Source organism: Uloborus diversus, chromosome 5 (assembly GCF_026930045.1).
Source record: "Uloborus diversus isolate 005 chromosome 5, Udiv.v.3.1, whole genome shotgun sequence".
In the NCBI taxonomy this organism is placed as follows: domain Eukaryota; kingdom Metazoa; phylum Arthropoda; class Arachnida; order Araneae; family Uloboridae; genus Uloborus; species Uloborus diversus.
In genome coordinates, this window is record NC_072735.1 from 129,709,882 (window position 1) to 129,731,042 (window position 21,161).

The 21,161-nt window shown below is 32.3% G+C and overlaps 1 protein-coding gene across 1 annotated transcript in view; it reads left to right on the plus strand.

Annotated features, from left to right (window-relative positions):
* Positions 1–21,161, plus strand: part of LOC129222062 (histone-lysine N-methyltransferase SETDB1-like) — a 138,653-nt gene that overhangs the window by 33,605 nt on the left and 83,887 nt on the right. The window contains exon 2 of the mRNA XM_054856486.1: positions 12,999–13,072. Coding sequence (XP_054712461.1) covers positions 13,000–13,072 — 73 coding nt within the window. The 5' untranslated portion in view covers position 12,999. The remainder of the gene's footprint in view (positions 1–12,998; positions 13,073–21,161) is intronic.

The following is a 21,161-nucleotide window of genomic DNA, read 5'->3' on the forward strand; positions in this document are numbered from 1 at the left end:
GCTCCGAATAATATCGAGGGGAATAAAACGTTACCGTTTTGCTGTTGCGTTTTTTTTTTTAATTTACATTTTTTGTGATGATTAAAAACATGTCACTTCTGCTGCATAATATTTCCGAACAAATAATGACATTGTGTTCAAAATTTTATTTTCAAAAATAATCATAGTTTTATAATGGTTCCATTTGCGGTTCTTTATAAAAATCCTAAACCAGATTTTTACGAAATCACAGAAATGAATTATTAACTAAAATCGCAATTGAATCTAAAACAATTATCCGTTTTACAGGGTGTCCGCGTACCTGGAAAGTCGTGGATTTCGACTATGATCGAAAATGGTCATGGAAAGTCATGATTTTCAGCAAAAAATGCTCAAAAATCATGGAAGCTGACAACTAGTCATGGATTTTAAGCTCAATAACATGCATATTTATAAAATTGTACAGATTAGGTACAACATTTACGCATCTTAGCCGTTTCCTACCCGTCAGTCCCGATTTTTTACACATTTCGAAATCCGATTGCATCCGTTTCTATAATACTCGCTCGCTTTTCTTTACTATGTGATTCAAGCGTTTGGACAATTATAATTATGTGTTTAGCATTATTTTTTGCCCGCCTTATGTGTCTAATTGTGTAGTTAAAGACTTATTGTAGACTTCTAATTTTGCCAATCTCATTCAACTCGAAAATTATAAGTTATTTGCATCCGTGTTGATTCTAGAGACTCGGGAAAAATTATCATTTATTTTCAGCAATGTCTTAAGTTAATGAAGGTTTTAGAAAATAGGTCCAAAGAATTAAGGACATTTAGGACATCGATAAAATACAGAAATCAAGGAATTTTCAAGAGTAAAAGTTCGAGAATGTTGTAAAAATTACAAATTCAGGAGTTTTTTTCAATATTTGTAGCCTATCCAAAAACTTTTGACGGTAATGGCTGGTAGATTTATTATTAAATACTTCAATTCAGTATTTATTTTTTTAATTGAAAACTTAATTTTAGTAATTATTAAATTATTGCTAGTAACGGATTTTTTAGAAAACTACTAGCTTTCAGAAGAAAAGTTTTAGATTCACTATTTGTTTATAAATTAAAGTATACACGATACCCGATTTAACGATTTCTTCAATTAAATCATACATTTGATTTCACTAGTCTGGATTCAACTGCATTGAATGTATATGCTCCTTAATTTAACTATATCCTTGATTAAATGACAACTTTTTCCAGTCCCTTGACAATCGTTAAATCAGGGTTCTTTAAAAAGTTCGGAAAAAAAAATCATGGTAGTTTTACATCATTATTGTTATATTGTTACATGTTTGTTGTTTGAAGCTTCTTTTATATTGAAAAATCATTTGGCAGTTAAAATTTTTAACAGTTTTAGTGATTGAAAAGTTGTGTATCCTATCAGATTTTTGGGAGAACGAAAAAAAATTGTTTACATGTAAATTCAAAAATTTTTTACCATTTGTTGGAATCCAAAAAATATTTTCAAGGGAGGGGGAGGGAGGGGGTCATGGCTCAGACTGCGCCATTGAAATTTTTAGGGGGTGTGTTTTAAGGGGTATTTTTTACTTTTTTGGGTGGGGCTCTTGCTTTTGAGGGGGTGTGCCCTTGCTCTTAGGGGGAGGGGTGGGTCGCCCATGTGTCCTTTGTAATAAAATAATTAAGTTAAAACTCGGTAATTATTTCATGTGTATCAACTACTTATTGTTACAAAAAGTGTTTATAGTAGCTCATCTAGTTATATTTCACTGTAACTTGAATTTTTAGATTATTTTTGAACTTGGGATTATTCTACTTTCAAGTCTTTTTGAGTTTGCAAACATTACTGAAGCCCCTCACTAATTCTTTCAATGTACCAACATCGTCGACACTGCGTACAGTTTCCCTACATTTGCTTCAAATTTTACTGCAGTTATTTTATTTTTGTCGTACTCTGATTCAGAGCATTTAAATTAATTTATGTATGGTTTTCTAAATGTACTTCCAGGCCCAGTACAGGCTGAATTTACTACCTTTTTTCGATACCTTCCCAAAAATCTTATTTTAAAATCGGTACTTCCACAAAAAATTAAGTAATAAAATCAGCAGCTTCGCAAAACTAACTTTGAAGATTGAAAGTCACAAAACAATGTATTAAAAAATTGCAAGTTTCACAAAAATTTGCAGTTTGAAATAGAAAACTTGCTTTTCTGATAAAACACAGTTTACTCATAAAATAAAATGCTTCGATGATTTACATGAACAATCACTTAGGTTTTCGTAAACTTTTTCGTAGTATTTTAACTCCTCTTTAGCTGTTTTTCACCAAATTTTCATTTACGCTGTCTTTTAGCATCAGTTTTGAGGGCCATTTCTTGTGATGATTTCCTGAATTGTACGCAGTACAAAGCCTATTGAGCTGAGATACAATGGTATTTTTCCCTATCTCTTGGGTTTTTATCTCCCCCTCCAAAAAAAAAAAAAAAAAAAACTGTTGGAAATAATAGTAGATCACATTTGCACTTATCAAACTAAAGTTTAAGGTGCTCTAACTTTCTTCAATAAAAATTAGAATGTTAGAATGTGCATCTAAAAAATTATAAAATCAGTGCTGATTAAAAAAAAAAAAAAAACTCTCACCAGAATAGAATATCATGGAATACTTTCACAAAAATAGGTAGTGAGAAAAGAATAGGGGATTGACCCCCGACTTTTTTTATATTTGCTACAAGGGCGCCCATATAGGGGGGGGGCAAGGGGGGCTCGACCCCCCTTTAAAATTAGAACTTCCTTGCTTTTGGTACTTTTTCTTTGAAAAAAAATGTAAAAACATTTATTCTCCAGCCATTAATGAATACGTTATTAAAAAAAAATATTCTAATGACTCTAATCTGTCCTGAAATCGGTTTCCATAAGGAAAATACCCTCCTAATCCATAGGGAAAATATCTGAGCCCCCCCTTACAATTTTGCATATGGGCGCCCTTGCTTTGCTATGCTCTAATGCAAAGATTTTGTAACAAAATGTAAATAAAAATAAATACTATTTACCTTGCTGTGCTCATTTATTCTTTTCTTGCTGTGTTTTTACATTATTTAAAGGGATGATTTATGATACCTATTAAAAACTTCACACTTGAATTAGTTCTACTAATATAAGAAAAAAACATTTATATAGGCAAACTGACTCACAAAAATTGAATGAAAATAATTTTTCCACTACAATTATAAGATTTTTTAAACTAATTTATTTTATCTATTGACACAACGTTTTTTTCTTTTATGGTATGATGTAATTTTTTCTTTCATTACTTTTTGTGCTCATCACCAGATTTTGTACAAAATGCTTTTAGGTGGTTTTGAATACAGTGAAACCTGTGTGAGTTGACCAATCGCGGTGCAGTACTTTGGCGGTCAACTTAGACAGGTGGTCAACTTATAAAGGGCGGGTAGTAATTTTTTTTTAAATTTTTTGTCATTTCTTGCACCATGTATTCATTTCTTGAGGAATTCACCCTTACTCTTTCTGTTCAACTCACTTTCATTGTTTAACATAATTGAAAGTGAAACAATAATTAAAAATACTATTCAAATAATTTCGTTAGTTTTTCCTTGTTTTTAACTATGTTAGTTTTAGAAATTCCATATATGCCAGCTAATATTCTCTGGCTTTTTCCATTTTCAGATAATTTTAATATTTTATACTTTTTATCAATCTCAAGTTCAGCTAACTTTCTTTTTGAAGCTTTTTTATGTAAAACTTATAGCACAAAGAGCAACAAGCTCGACTCTCCCAGTTCATAAAGGCAAAATCAAAATGTCCTATCTCTTAATCCCTTGCACCAGAAACATGTAACTTTACACATTAGCAAGCCCAGATCTATGTACCCGCAGTGCGGGAGACCCGCGTCCTTAAAGGGGTTAAAGGCCCTAGAAATTGAAGTAAAAATAGAAAAAAAACTAGAACTAAGACTTATTCACTTTACTAATAGACACTACAGCCATAGGCGGATTTATGACTGAGTTCCTGGGGGGGCAGGATTTTTTTTTTTTTTTTTTGAGCAATTTTTTGATTGCCCCTCTCCCATGTTTTTATCTGTTTTCTGTGATGCATAAGGCCATTCTTTATTTTTTTATGTGTCTTTTCACTACTGTGTGTAATCATGCTGTCCTTTTTAAACTGACCTTAAAAGAGAGGGGGCTGGTATTAAGAGAGGATATAGAATATCTCCAATTTTAGGGGGCCCGGGGGTTACTCCCACGGAGGAAATTATATAAAATGGATATATAATTCTGCATTTTGAAGTCTTATAAGGGTTAATAGGAAATAATAGGCAAATATATTTTTTAAAAGTTTTACGCTTTAAAAGTGCTTTGCGATGCAAGTTAATACTTTAAAAGAAATTGTGCACAGATTTAAAGAATAGGTATCAAGAGAGTAAATTACTACTCATTTGAACAATTCTTAATTTATATACTTGATAAGAAATAAAATTGAAGCACACTTTACTTAGGAGTTTCAAAGACTTGTCTAATTGTTTTCAAGGTTTGGTTGGTTAGATTGGGTTTTTCGCTCAAGAGCCCTGGTAGGCTATACTGCACCAATTCTTTTCAGGAATTTTAGAACCTATTAATAATTTGCACTTTCAGGTCTCTGAAGTTGAGTAGTAGATTATACAGTTGTACAGTATTGTTCAAACTTTGTAAGAAACGGCTATTTTAAGTTTAAAAGAAAAAAAAAACTTTAATTTCTCATTACAGCTTTTTTTAAATTATAAGTAGTGCAGAAAACGAAAAGGAATAGGGGTAGTGTATCATTTTTTTCCCGGGCTAAACGGAATAACAATATGCAGTAAAAGTAAGATAAAAGCAATCAATGCAAAAGAATTTCCAAAATTTTGCATTCGGCATTAAATAGATAGCAAGATATGAAGCATGTGAGTCACAAAAATCTATTTCAAGTAATATGTTACAAACGCGAGAACCATGATTTTTACTTTTATGATGTAGGATGTAGCAAGGACCTGAATTTGACACATTTTGGCATTCCTCCCCCTACAATTTGGAAGAAATTTTAAAACTTAAGGTTTGTAGCCACACGTTTCCAAATATTCAAGGTTTTCAAGTACTTGAAAATGAAATTAGTTTTTCAAGCACTTTCCATTTTTTCAAGAAATGAATCACAATTTTTTGGGAGTTAGGGGCCCACTTCAAAGCAGGGGCCCTAAGCAATAGCTTGTTTATCTTATAGGCAAATCCGACTCTGCATGTAGTTCACTCTTACCGGCAGATTTTTGTTTGATTTTTTGTAATTTTAACGAAAATTCGTCGGTTTTTACAGTTAAAGGATTATTACGATTTTACCAATCTGTGTAAGGTTTTTATCGGTTTTTATCAAATTTCAGCAAATTTTTCCAAAACTTTTGATGACTGAATTACTCAGATTTCAATAATGACAATAACTGTTTCATTTAGACTTAGATGATTATGACTTACCTTAATTTTTAAACAGCATTTAGAAAGTAAGGAAAATGCTACTTTCCCTCTAAGTAAAAAGATTCAATTAAAGAGAACGTTCAAATAACTGAAATTTATTCAGTTTGCGATAGCATTTACTTTTCTTTCTCATAAAAAAAGACAAGCCGAAAATTTTCCAAGCGCATGAAATACAGTTCTAACTATTAGTTTCATATATACAAATTTTTTCCTTTAAAAAATAAAGAAAACACAGTTATAAAAACATTTCATCAGGTAATAATGCGATCTTACAAGAATTGTGCAAAACTTTCGTGCCGGAAATATATCTTTTTCTTTTATTCAGACGTTTTCCTTACAATGTATGATTCTGGTAAATCAGAAATTTAGTTTTGAACTGCCAGGGATTGAGATTCCTATTTTTTTCCCCTAAAAAATTAACGCAATGTTTACAGTGATTTTACTTTCTGTTTGTTTAATGGTTGGACAATTTTTCCAATTTTTTGTTTCATTGTTATAGCATGATGTATGTATACATACATTCGTTGAGTATGGTGTTAACTGTTACATTTGATAGTATTTTGCTGTACAAAAACCTTTTAGCTATGTACTTCTTTTGCAATAGCATACATTTCAAATCAGCCAATTTCATTTGAACGTGTGAATCCAAAAGATTCTTCAAAATCTTTTGTCTGTAACAGCCCAAAACATCTAGTTTTTGAAATCATGCAGATTGAAAATAAACATTCTGAAAAGAGAGAAAACAAATCGTAACGAGTGGATCGTTCTGTTAGCGCAAATAGTGGAGGGGGAGGGAGGGTCCCAAACGTCAATTATAAGTGCTGCAGCTGAATGCATAGCTCGTTTAGCCTATATTTTCATTCTATACTTGTCCAAATGGTTTTCAGTCCAAAATAGTGAATTTAGACCAATTTTCAGTACCCCAGTGACAGCTGTACTAACTATTTAATGTTCGGTATTTCTTTTTCTTTTCTCCCTTCAGAAAAGGACATTCGCTATTCTCTTGATTTTCATTGAACTATTCAAAAAAGAAAAAATCATGATTTTTTTTTTGTTACAAGAGTTTGGAAGATAAGTTGTTACTATATAAACTTCTCCGAAAACTGGGGAGCATTGCCTCTTTGCCCCCCCCCCCCCTATAAATCCACCAATGCTCTTCTAAACTATTCAAAAACAAAAAAAAATGATTTTTTTTTTAAAATTTTTGGAAGATGTGTTGTTACTACATAAAATCCTTCCAAAACTGGGGGGGCATTGCCCCCCTCTGCCCCCCCATAAATCCGCCCATGACTACAGCCACTAGGGAGGAGCCCTACATATTTTGCTGCAGGGGAATCAAAATGTATAGATCCGGGCCTGCTCTTTTTAGCACAATTCCTGTGTTGTCACAACATATTGCAACTGAAAGAAAAGACTTTGAACTTTTCTACTGACACCTATTTTCATTGAACGGAGTACAAAAAGCTATCTCAAATAGAGCAACAAATGAAAAACAAGTTTGGAGAATAAAGAGCAGCATTAAGCTTTATGCTGCTGTTTAGTTAGTAAAATGCTGTTCTATCATCAAAGCATTAAAAATATTCTTAGAAAGCTATGAAAATAATAATAATAATAATAATTAATAAATAAATAATAAAATAAAATAATTTGCGGAAGAAAGATTAAAAAAAAATAACCAAGTGGTCAACTTACAAAGGTTTTTTTACAATACTCCAAACCAAATTTGGCGAACATTAGTGGTCAAGATACAGAGGTTTTCCTTCATTATATGAGATAGGACTAATTCCGTTCCTGACAAAAGCGGTCAACATAGACAGGCGGTCAACTTACAAGGGTGGTCAACTTTACAGATTTTACTGTAACATTATTTGTGAAGGCAGTCATTTAATAGGGCTGATATTTAATTCAATTGCAGTGTAAACAAAAGGAAAAATGTACGCTAGATAACATTTAAACAAAGAAAAAAAAACAACACTATGGGAGAAAGATTTACTTCAACTAAAAATTTCCCTAGACAGGCTACCCACCGGCCTCTCTCGTTGACTCATTCTTCCCACACGCAAGCCTTCCTTAGTTTGGTGGTTGAAAATCAAGCAGTTTATTTAGTACTATGTTCACCCAGTGGTCGAAATTCGACCATATTCATAAATGAATATTTGAGAAAACTTGTATGAATTTAACTATTTCCAACATTTTTATTTCAACTCTTACTCATGTTTACAGCATATCTGGTAACATACAGTTTTAATATGTACACACAATACCAAGCAGTAATAATTAACTACAATTTTGCTTTTCATCTGTTAATCTCAAAATAAGTGGACGAAAGGGGATACTTCGGCAATGGGGTTGTTTCCGAAATTTTAAAAATATTTTTTTCTGAAAGAGCATTCTTAAAAACGTAGGCTTTAACCATTTTTTTAAATAATTTGAAAAAACTTAATATTTTTTAACTATTATTTTAATTAATGCAGAGATTGAAATTCATTTTTTATGCTTCTGCACATGGTATCAATAGCAATGAAATGCCATTCACTGATGCCATTAGCGCACATCACAATTTTATCATACCATGGAAACGTGGTTGAGAGCAAAGCCTAAAAATTTGGCATAACAATAAAGTAGCACGCCATAGTACATCACTTTTAATGTCATAAAGACCACGCCTTATTTCCAAAATCGGACTTTTAAAAAAATAATAAAAAATAATTTTTGGGAAAATAAAAGTTTTTTCTGGCTCTACGTTTTTTTTTTTTTTTTTTGCTTTCCATCAATTTCAGTGACTAAAAGTAGAACTTTTGACTGAAGGAAACAACCCCATTGAGAAATTGGTGTGGTCATTCAATTCTTGGCTTGAACAATTTTATTTTGGAGACCATGTAGCTTTGTTCTAACCCTATGCAAATAGATATTTCCCTACTCTTTGCTTACGTATGCAAAAGAAAAACATTTTTCACGCTGGCATTGGAAATAAAATTTTCACTCCAATGAATAAAAATCGCCATATATCCAATTTTTGAAATCTTCTGGTATGAAATGAAGCATCAAAACTCAGTTTACACGTAAAACTTCTGTGTGAACAATATTACTAATTAAATGTCTACTATTATTGAGTAAGTTGCTTCTTCGTCATTAGAAATATAAATTTCCAAGAAACAAATGAACAAACTCTACTCGTGGCAACATATAACTGTCCATTCGAAAACACTGGACGTTACAATAATAGTACGTTTTTTTAAAAAAAGGTCGTCCTTGTGTTTTGTTTATTGTTAAGGGCGGTGCATAAATGATGTCACACTTTTCAACGTTTTTGACCCGCTCCCCCTTTGTCACAAAGTTTTGCACTTCACCATACCCCCTCTTCCTTTTATCACATGTCACGCTGTTTTTCATAATGCTTCTATTAAAAAGGCGCACGTTGTCACATTATCTCTATCGTATGTCCCTCTTATCATTTCTTTCCTCTCCCTTGTCACAAACTGTTACTATTTCGTGAACCTCACCATACAGCAGGACTTCATTCGTGGACTGCCCCTGTTTCGTGGTAATCGTTTGGAAATCTTAATATATAAAAATCTTCTGTGCGGGCGTTTGTCACCATAAGACTTTTAAACGGCTGGACCGATTTTGATCAAATTTTTTGTGTGTAATTAAGTTGTGGCAAGCATGGTTTCGAAGCTCGATGGATCTTATCGGAAACGTTTTTGTTAATTAAGTAATCAATTTAAACATTGAACGATTATATCTCCCAAATGATTAATATTTATTTTAACTTATTGTTGAGCGAGAATTGAAATAAATATTTAACCTGTTGCCAAAGGACAATAAGAAAGCCAGCTCTGCTTTTAGTAATGAAATTTCCTACTGTGATATGTCAATTGAGAATAGGTAAAGGGTAGAGAGAGAGAGTGAAGCCTTCATTTCTTGAAAGCAACAATTGAAAGTAAAGTAGAGGAAGGTTTACTCAAAACGTTTGTTCTGTCGTCGTAGTTGAACCATATGATTAAATCAGTGCTTCAGGTTTTCCTAACCAAATGATCAGAAAGTACCGTACCTAGCAACATTTGTTTCTCGACTGAAATCCATCTGAATTTTGGCACCAGTGTTAAGAATACTTTAGGGATTATCAAACTAATCAGTACATTATTAAAGGAAAAGCTGAAAGACGAAACAAATTTTATTTCCGTCCAGATAAATTACAACAGGGTATTTCTGTACACAAAATATCAGTGCAGTGGAAGATCTTTTTCTTTTTGGTAGAAAGAACAAACTATGCAATATATGAAGCTTAGAAAGTTTTGGTTCAAAAGATCGGACCACTAATCGGTTGGAGTTGGCTTCTCTCACTAATCAGCTGGATTACAGTAACGTGGTGACTTGGCGACTTTTGCTATAAACAATAGAGTTGCGTGATCATTTGTTTACATTTTAAAGCTACTGTTAATGTAATTTATTGTATTTTTTTTATTTGGCAAAATATTTCAAATTGCAAAGAATTGCTTTTCGTTTTTAAAGAGTTTTTAGTCATTTTAGTTGAAGAATGTGTTTATTTTACATCGGAAGGGGATGTGGATGAGTGATTTTCACTTATTCAGAGAACTGTTTTTACCTTTATCATTTTTTTAAACGATATCCTTTCGATTGTTTTATTCTTTTTCATATGGGGGATGTTGCAGCAGGATTTCCCGTTTGTTCTCGATGGGTATTTAGTTTTTTGCAGTTAATATCTGAAGATGCTTTTTATCCTTTGAGTATGGCTGAAAGAACAAACCATCAGGTACGGGAGAAAAAATAGTTAATAAAAAAAACGGCTCAGTGGACGTTAGATAAATCAAGTTGTAATAAATATACGCATTCTGACACCAAGCAGATTAAAATTTTCTTTTTACTTATTTTTTTTCAACAAAGTGGTTCAAACACTTGATAGTTTATTGAAATTTTTTAACTTTCCAATTTACAAAGTTTAAACAGAACAACGTCTGTCGGGTCCTCTAGTTATATATATATATATATAAAATAATAATAATAAGAGTGAAAAATATTGAAAAGACCACACCAAGAGCCCATAGATGCGCAACGAGCAAAACTAAAAAGCCAAGTAAATATAAAATTAAGCAAACAGAATTACAAATATTAACCAAATTATAAATAACAAATGATATCCTCCACGGCTGATGAGCTCTGGATTCACTCTTTTTCTATTCCTACTTAATAGCTGTTTGCATTTTTCCTTTTTATCATCATTTGTTATTTATAATTTGGTTAATATTTGTAATTCTGTTTGCTTAATTATATATATATATATATATTTCCCTACTCTTAATAATATATATATATATATATATATATATATATATATATATATATATATATATATATATATATCCTTACTCTTTGTTTATGTATGCAAAGAAAAAAACATTTCTTAGCGGGTTTTCATTTTTTAGCGTAACAGGGGGTAAACGTTTTTAGAAGTATTTTTTACGAGCTATCCAACCATACCAAGCTCAAAGCACTAAAATGCATTTTTCGTGTAGAAAAAGCGGTTTAAAAAATGAATTAAAACTTAATGTTTCACGCTTCCAACAATGGAAAAGAGATAAAATTAAAAATTTTTGAATTTCGCAAACTAAAAAAACGCTTATAACTTTTTTCTAGTGGATTTAGGTTATTGGACCTTGGATGCCCTGACACTATCTCCGTTAGGAGTATTTTTTAAAGTCCATTCCAACCACATCAACAGACTTAGATAAAATGAAAAGCTTTCTGCGAACATAAATCCTAACTAGAGGATTCTGATGGTAATCGACAGAGCTGCCAACTCTTGAAAATCTAAATTCATAGCAGAGTTTTGCAGGGGGGGGGGACAACGCATTTTATAACAAATGTAACAGACGTAATGAATAAGTTATGTTAGTAAAATGTAGAAAGTCCCTCCCCCCCTATTTTCAAAACCAAACTGAGAAATTTAAGGTTGGTAATTATCAAGATATATTTTGAATATATATATTTTGAAATCTGTTCTTAGGACTAGGTTATTTCTAAGTTTTGCGACAATTTTTGAACAACTTGTTTTCCACATGGCGTCAGTTTGGAGTTTATTCTTTTTTAGTGTACGTTCTGAATTTCTTCGTTCCAAATAAGTTTCTTTGGTAACACATATGAACAAAAAGAAAAGGCGCCTTATTATCAAAATGGGCCAAGACAAAGTGGAAGGAATGAATCCCTGGAACTGGCTAACTATTAAAAAAATTATATGTGATAGTGTTTGCTTTACTTTTGCTTTTAAAAGAATTTCTGCACATAGAGGGGGGAACTAAAATTCTAAAAACGTTTTGACAAGCAGAGCTGAAAATGTTTGGTGTGTGTGTGTATCTTCTTTTTGAGGGAGGGAGGGGAGGGGGTTTTGATGAAGAATATCGGTAAAAATTACGAGGATATACTGGATTACAGAATGATCTTACTTTTTGTTAAAAAGGTGGGGGGGGGGGAGGTCTATTCGATGGAATAGTTACTTTCGGGATTTCACGATAAATTTACATTGGGACACGTTCATTTTGAAAATATATTCAATTTTTAATTATTTTAGCATTTTGTATGATGAATTCTTTTTGTTTATTTTTAAGCAAAAATTTGGAACAAAGGTTAGCCCAAAAGCATTATTAACTAAATGATAACTAATGTGGACAATATTTGTATTTATGGTAATTTTTTTAGGGTTATTAAAAAAGAAGGAAATCGTAATTTTTGGACGTGTTTTCGTAGCGTCGTAGTTCAAGGCTGTAATTTGTAAAAACTACGTTTTTTTTTGTAGTAGTTGAAAGCTCTGGTAATCGACCCCACCCATTCTGTCTCGCTTCGCAACTAGACACATGATCAATTAACATCTGACGTTAGGCGAAGGGCGACAGCAATTACGGTACAATAAACATAGGAGAACAAAAAGACCTACAATCTTCACATACTTTTCAGAGTCCCAAGCTACAAAAAAGGAATTATGTTTGCAAAATAGTTTTGCACAAGTTTGTTTCTAATGAAAAATTTCTTTTAGACATTCGAACCAAAATGCCACCCCTAAAATTTGCCACCCCGAACTGGGGTCCGGTTTGTTCGGCGCTAGAGCCGCCCCTGGTGACATTCATTGATAAATAAATAAATACATATGGTCAGATTTTAATCATGGGCACTGATATCGACTAACCTTTAATTTTTTCTGGAATAAGATGAGAAGTCGGGCAATTTCATTCTCCGACCTCTATGACAACCCGGGTTAGTGTGTGTGATTTTCATAACAAAAATGTGAAGGATTATTTAGCTTAGTCTCAATGTAAAACAGATTTTTCTGTCTATCAAATTGATGTTGACAAATTTTTGTGTCCATATATGTTGTTCTTTACCTGCTTAGCCCGTACAATGGTAATCTTTTGTGTCATTTCTTGCCATTTTGTTAACTTGAAATTGATTGTTCTCTTTTCGCAACTGTAATTTTTTCCATTTTTTGATATTCTTTAGGATGCTATCTTCCACCAACAACATGCCATCCGCTGTACCTGTGCTACAAAATCAAATCAATCTAGTTGCTAATAGTAAGTAACTTTGCTATCAATTCAATGGAAAAATACTTGGGTTTTGTATGCATATAGTTAAGCTTTAGTTAGCTCCTCTTCTATACTATGATTTTATTATTTTTTTTTGTTACAATTAAGCCATTCCATTTCAGATCAGGCTGGGTCTGACACATGACCATCCCCGATTTTATTGAAAAAATTACAGTAGTTACAACTAAGGGACATATGAAATATCCTGAAAGGGTTTTGTAAGAAATTTTTTTTTCTTCAATTACAGCCTACTAAAATTCTGCACAAAATCGACCATTTTGGAAAAAACCAGCAACGCACTCAATTTGAAATGGACACTATTTCAAAAGTATTTAACCTCTTTGAATAATTATTTTTTCTAAAAACAAATAAGGACCCATATATCATTTAGACCAGCGGTTCCCAACCGGTGGTTCGTGAACGTTCGCGGACCCCCGGGGGTTGGCAAGAGGTTTTCGGGGGGGGGGGGGGGTGAAAAAAATATTGCAATAGAGTTTAAACATACCTATTTCTGATGAAGTCTCGTGTTCAAGCGGTTTCAAGCATTTCTTCTTTTTACTTTCTTCTATATCTAATATATAGAAGGAAGTATTGGATTTGTGCAAATTTTCGAATTTCGAATTTTGACGGATTCGAGCGTTTTGAGTTGTGCTGAGTCCATTTCAACTATTTTTGGAAAATGTCTGTCTGTCTGTGTGTATGTGTGTATGTATGTCACTTCTGTGTGTGACCAGTTTTTTGTGGCCGCTCTACAGCAAAAACTACCGCATGAAATCGAACGAAATTTGTTACACATATGTGCCCTATGTGAACTTGTGCCCATTGGTTTTTGGCACGAATTCCTCCAAGGGGGGTGGAGCAATGGGATGTTTTTTGAGTTACATTTTCTGAGTGCTTGCTATTCCTCAAGAAGTAACTGGCGGAATCAAAGAAAATTTGGTCCATATGTTGCCATCAACAGGAACAGGTGCTGATTCAATTTTGGTGTCAATAACTCAAACGGGGGTTGAGCTATAGAACGTTTTTTGTCGTCAATTGTGACTGCTGTATCTCAAGAAATAATGAACGGAATGAAAGAAAAATTTATCGGCAAGTAGCCCTTAGTAGGTATAAGAGCTGATTTTATTTTGGTGTCAACAGCTAAAAAGGGGGTAGCGCAATCAATCGCCCGTTCTTTTTTTCCATTGTGAGTGCCCTATCTCAAGAAGTAATGCTACGTTCTGGTTGAAATTTGGAATATATGTGAATCCATATGTAAACAGGCTTTGGTTCAATTTTGGCACCAATCGCGCCAAGAGGTGCTGATTTATTTTTATTATCATGATTTTTTTAGCGAATAAAAATAGTTTTATTAATGCAACAGTAAGAAAGATAAATCGTAATAGATTGTCGTCTGCGTATTTCTCGTGATTTTAATTGTATGAAAATGATCGGAAATATTATCTCAATGATTTAAAATTTTTAACTGTTGCCATCTTATGTTTGTTAACAAATAAAATATTTATAATTAATTCAAGCAAGGCTTTTAAAATAACTTTCAATTTTCGCTCTTTGCTTTGCTTTTGCAATAATTCAGACATTGGGATGGTCGTCTAGTTTTTACATGTGTAATTTTGTTTTTGTTGGGAATATTGCATATTGTCAAGCATAGGGAGGGATCAGAAAAAAAAGAAAAATATAGAAGAAAGTTTCATGATGGCCACAACATACTAGTTTATTATTTATTTGTCTCTCGCACATCCGATACTCTTATAATTAAAATATTTGCGTACTTCCTGACATATTTTACATTTAAATAATTTAGTTTGTCATTGCAAAGTGGCGGTTTTAGCTCTTTGTTGAGAATGATAGCCCTGAAGCCATGCTGAGAAAGCTCTATTTATGAATACAATGTCGTCAGATGAAATTATTTGAAAGCAAAGTAAGAAAAAACACATCAAAAAAAGCACAAATTGCCAATTACGGCAGAAACTTGTTTCGGCATTATAAGGAACGCCTTTTACAATGCAAAAAGTAATGAGCTTATAGATGAAAAGACATCTGACAAAAGCCAAGAGCAGATAAGCATGCAGCTTAAAAGATAAAAATAGCGGATTAGCCAAACACCAATGAGAAAATTATAAACTGATCAGGAACCAATAGGAAATCAAGCACAGGCCAAGAGCTTTCTCTTAGGCACAGTAAACCCAGAAAGAAAGAATTCAACTGGACAAAGAATAAGCCGAATCTTAAACAAAAAGAAAACGTCAGTAACCGTGAACCGCAAGAAAGGAAAAGCTAAATGGAAGCAAAAAAACATCATGAAATAAAATAAACAGAAACAAAAATATTTGGAAAAAGGAAAAAATAAAGATAAATAGAAGAAAAGGGGGGGCGGGTGTCAACCAAGAAAAAAAAGGTAAAAATAAACAAAGGAAGGTAGATAAAAATGAATGGAGGGGGGGAGGGGAATGGGGAAAGGATATTTTTAAAGATATGGGAGCCAAATGTTGGAAAAATATGGAACTGCTTTAAGATCATTAATTTAGAACTGTTCCTCAAAATATGAAAAGATTCCCAAAAGTCAAGATCTGATGAATTGGGGCATTTTTGGATAATCTGATAAGAGTTAAAATCAAAAGAGTGATTCGAATCCCAACAATGTTGAGCAATACTAGATTTATTTAATTGTTGTTTTTTCACATAATTTTGATGCTCTTTCAAGCAAATTTTTAAAGCACGCCGAGCCTGTCCAACATAGGCAAGTTTACAACTACCTTAATTCTATAAATTCCACAACAATTAAGAGGATGAATAGGATCTTTCAAGAGAAGAGAATGAAAGTTTATTACTAAGAGAGAACACCACCTGGAATTGGAAACGTTTTAGAATCTTAGCAACCTGATAGCTTACAGATGGAAAGAATGGCAAAACAACAAATTCTTTCTGATGAAGGTTTGTTTAAGAACATTAGTTTGGTATTTATTTGAAAGTTTTTTATAAATGGAATTAATCAAAGTTGGCGGATAGCCAACTTTGGAAAGGATCAGATCAATTCCAAATTCATTCCAATTGATCAAAGGATCAGATCAATTGCCACAGCTTTAAGATAATTAAGTTCCACTTTAAGAAGTTCCGATGAAGAACAAATACTAATTGTGCGATAAACAAAAGAATTGAAAGCAGAATATTTTTTATTTGGAGGATGAGACGATAGTCTATGAGGAGGTAAAGAAACAGCAAAAGGTTTGCGATAAACCGTAGTTTCAAAACCAATTTTAGTATGAGAAACAAGTACATCAAGAAATGAATTGCAATTATTCCGTTCTTTCTCACAAGAAAACTGAATATGAGGATCAATGGAGTTTAAAATAGATAAAACCTCGTCACTCTTAAACTGATTCTGGTTCATTAGAACAAGACAATCATCAACATACCGAACAGAAAATTGAAACTGCAGTTTTTGAAACAGCTTAACTTCAAAATAATGCATGTAAATATCACTAAGAATGGGGCTAAGTGGGTTTTCCATAGCCAGACCATCTAACATAATATAAAATTTCCCATTAAAAACAGAAGAACATTGCTTAAGACAAGTACGGGTAAGGAAAATTAAATCCTCAATTTCCGTATTGGTGAAATGAAATTCAGAAAGTCTTCTACAAAGGCATAACAATGAACCCTCAACGGTAACATTCATAAATAAAGAGTTAACATCAAAAGAACCCATAAAAGAATTATTTGGAACGAAACTATGAATTTTTTTCACAAACTCAACAGAATTTTTAATAGTAAATAAATTGTGACTCCTAAGAGGAGAAAACACAGAGAGACTAAATATTTTGCAAGTTTGTAAGAAGCCATAAAAATATTGGAAATAATGCTTTACTCAGAGCTTTGATCCAGGAAACTAGGAAGCATTTATAGTTTATTGAATGTGAACTTTATGATATTCATCTTTCGGTTTCTAATTCCATTTCCGACTTTTTAACATTATTGACAGAAATTCTTGGTCTAGAACCCTTCATTCCTCTGATAAACATCAAATTGTTTTGAAAAAGAAATTAGCTATGCTTTGTAAAACTTCTCATGAGGTTCCTCTTGATAATTTACCCGTTGTTAATAAGAATGTCGTTAATCTTTCTAGCGTTCCATTAAGCAATTCTCAAATTGAGGCTCTAAAATGTAATGATAATTTTGCTGTAAGTGCTAAATATTCTTTTTCAAAGCTTATTGCTCCTGTTGAGAAAGCTTTTAAATTTAGTGCCTTAACTTCCTCACAAAAAGATTCGATTCGGCATCTTATAGCTTCTAATATTGACTTTAACTCAAAAATTTCTAAACCTGTATTTGCTAATACTGTTAGCCGTTCTGTTAAAGACTTAGTTTCGAATTCTGATCTGGTTGTTACTAAAGCTGACAAGGGTAGCCAAATTGCTGTTCTTGACAAATCATCTTATGTTGATAAAACTAATGATTGCATTTCTTCTGGTCCATGTGTCGAAATTTCTAAAGATCCTAGTGATAAAGAGTTAAAAACTATTTCATCTGCTGTCAAGTCTGTTAATTCTATTCCTTCAAATGTTAAATGCTCTGTTGTTCCATCTATTGCTAATTGTGCTAGATTTTATGCTTTACCTAAGATGCATAACGCTGGCATTCCTTTCAGGCCGATTGTTTCCAATATTGGTATGGCTTCGTACAAACTTGCAAAATATTTAGTCTCTGTGTTTCCTCCTCTCCGGAGTCACAATTTATTTACTATTAAAAATTCTGTTGAGTTTGTTAAAAAAAAAAAATTCATAGTTTCAAAATTCAGTCTTTGATGAAAGCTCTTGGCCTGTGCTTGCATTCCTATTAGTTCCTGATCGGTTTATAATTTTCTGATTGGTGTTTGGCTCATCTGCTATTTTTATCTTTTAAGCTGCACGCTTATCTGCTCTTGTCTTTTGTCAGATGTCTTTTCATCCATAAGCTCATTACTTTTTGCATTGAAAAAAGGCGTTCCCTGTAACGCCGAAACACGTTTCTGCTGTAATTGGCAGTTTGTGCTTTTTTTGACGTTGTTTTTTCTTTCTTTGCTGTTCAGCACAAAGGTATTTATTTATCTTAATTTGAAAGCGTTCGTTTTCTCAGAAGCTTTTGATCAGAAAGATTGATTAAACTTGATGAAAACATTACATGGATCATAAGCGAGCGTCTAAAATGTTTTGATGTTTAGTTTTTTTACCATTAATATGAGTCCGAAGGAAAAGCTATCACTCTGCTCTTGTGTTGAGTCAAAAATGCATAGAAGTAAGAGCACGCTATGTTATGTTGCTACAATTTTCATACTACATATTCTACATTTTACTTCAAGTTTCATTGTCGAAAAAAGGAAAGAGTAGCTAGCAACCCAAAAATACCACAGGAAGTATCAAAAATTAATTACTATAAAAGTTTTTGCCGGTGAAAGTTTCGCAGTGTAAAGTTTACACAGTAAAAAAAAAAAAATCAGCAGAATTTAACCATGTAACTTAATTTGCGCTCTATGGTAAATAAGGAAATTATGAAATTTTTGAAGAAAATGTCTTTTGTGGTAAGTGAGCAAAAAATATTTGTTTTGTTTAAAATTACCTTTTGTGTAGCTTCTATTATTTTTCAATATGTACGCATTTTACTCCGTACTTATAGTATAATTACAAGAAAGTTCTTCAGCAGTCAAATGATTAATGCACGCAATATATCTTTATCAAACAGCTAGGCTCGTAGTCCTTTTCAAGAAGACTTAAACCTACAGATTTTTCTCATTTTACTGTGAGAAAAAAGTTCATTTACTTAATCTGAGACAATTCCCTGAAAGGTAGTTTAAAGATCATTCTTTATTTGACTTCTGATTTAGTTTTAATAGAGATAAACGTACCCTTGCGTCAGAAAAATTTCAGCCAAACTTTGGCTTCTTTGTTCCACAAATATCACATTTTTTAAAAAGTTGATTGAAGCTCAATGCAGAGCAATCAGTTTATTTTTTGGTGACTCTGTTTTGCATTCATTTTTTATTGATCATTTTAGTTCGTAGCAATATTTGTAATTCTATATTTTGTAATTATGTGCACGCTTTTTTTTGCTTGTTACTTATTAACTAGTACCCAAGGGGTTTGCATAGGGGAAAAGGTTGGGAACCGCTGATCTAGACATCGTTTTTGAAAATTTAGTTAGGTTTTTTGATAAAGAAAAAATATTATTTTTGTGGCGAAAAAACTGCATTTTTACCGATTTTATGATTTTTTTCTCCATGAAAAAAAGTTTTTTTACTAAATGGAGATGGCAGTCTAAAGTCCTTATATGATAGTTTCATAGCACATTTTATTATAATCCTCAGATCAATTCTTGACATAGAAACACAATCAGTTAACAGAACTATGGCTACTGTTTCAACTTTTACACAATTTGACTCTAAACTTTGCTCAGTGATTGTTATTTGGCACTTGTGAAAAAATGCCAATTACCTGCTTTTAAGTATTTATTACTATTATTTGTAACAATATTATAATAAATTTTCATAAACTAAAATCATATTAAAAGACAACATTTACTTGGAACCAAACTGAAAATTAAGTCATAAACTACTCAGTATGTAACAAAATTCTATTTGTCAAAGTTAAATAAATACCCTTGTGAATGAAACGTAAAATAAGAAATAACAACGTCAAATAGCACGAATTTCAGATTACTGCAGATACGTGTTTCAGCCTAACAAGGAACACCTTTTTCAAATCAAAAGAAATCAGCTTGTGGATGAAAAGGTATCCGACAAAAGACATACACTTTTGTCAGATGTCTTTCATTTCTTTTGATGTGCTTTCTGGAGATGATTTTGTATCAGTTTCCTGTCCTTTCATAAAAATATAATCCTGCATCTTTTATTTATATGAGAAGCACTTTTTTTCCTGTTGGAAAGGGCGTAACCGCTTAGAAATACATTTAGATTTGTGGTCCTTTTTAAAAGGTTTTTTGGTTCAATTCATTGAACCTTACTATACTAGATCAGATTCATAATTCTCAAATGGAAAAGAGAAGATGAGATGTTACAAGAAAAGTCGCCTGGCCAAGTAGGCAAATAGAAAATAAGAAATAACAACGCGAGTTGACACATATTTCGGCGTTACAAGGAACGCCTTTTTCAACGCAAAAGAAATGATGTTACAGCTCTTGCTCAAAGTTATTGACTCGGGCATTATAAAGTAATTGACCTAAAATTTTGATTCTTGTTGTTTCAAATTATCAACACTGAGAACGCTTAGTTAAAAAAGTTAATTAGTTGCCATGGGTTTCTAACCCGGACCTCAAACTATACCACTTGGAATATAACTACAGCTGTGTCCCAAAGTTGTTGACCCGTCACAGTCAAAGTTATTGACCTCTCAACTTGGCCATTTTTAAAAAATCGTAGACTTTGAGGCCCTTAAACTACTAAAGCCAAGAGAAACAAAAGCTATTTTATATTTTTCTTAGTATTATACTGTGGTGAGTAATTAATCATATTCTTATTTCTTAGGGTTACTCACAGCTTTAGCAGATATCCGGGCTCAAAGGGGGCAAAAAAAGTTTAAAAAATTGCATTTTCAACTGACTCTTTGCCCTCAAAGCCATGAGTGAGTCACCAAAATATTTATACTAGAATGTACCTAGTATCAAGTAGTATCCTTATTTAAAAGAATTGGCTTAGTTCACTGAATGCTTTTGAAGCAAAGCAATCATATATTTAACTTTTTTTTTCATGACCTTAAACTTTGACCCCTACTCAAGGACAAACAAATCAGTTTTTGGGAAAAAGAAACTTCACTTTTTCTTATCTTAGTACCACTAACACATCCTGAAATTTTTACGAAAATTGAAGACATCAACTATTAAAAGTGTCCAGCTTAAAAAAAAAAGACTCTTAAGCATTAAAAGAGGATTTAATGAGCCTCATTTTTAGATTAAAAAAAAGAAAAAAAATGGGTTTTTTGAGTAATCTCACTTCAAAAATAATTAATTTTCGAAAATTTTAAAAGTTTATTTCCAATGCTGTATGCATCTAAGGGTTATAATAAAATGTTAATGTTATGAAACTAAA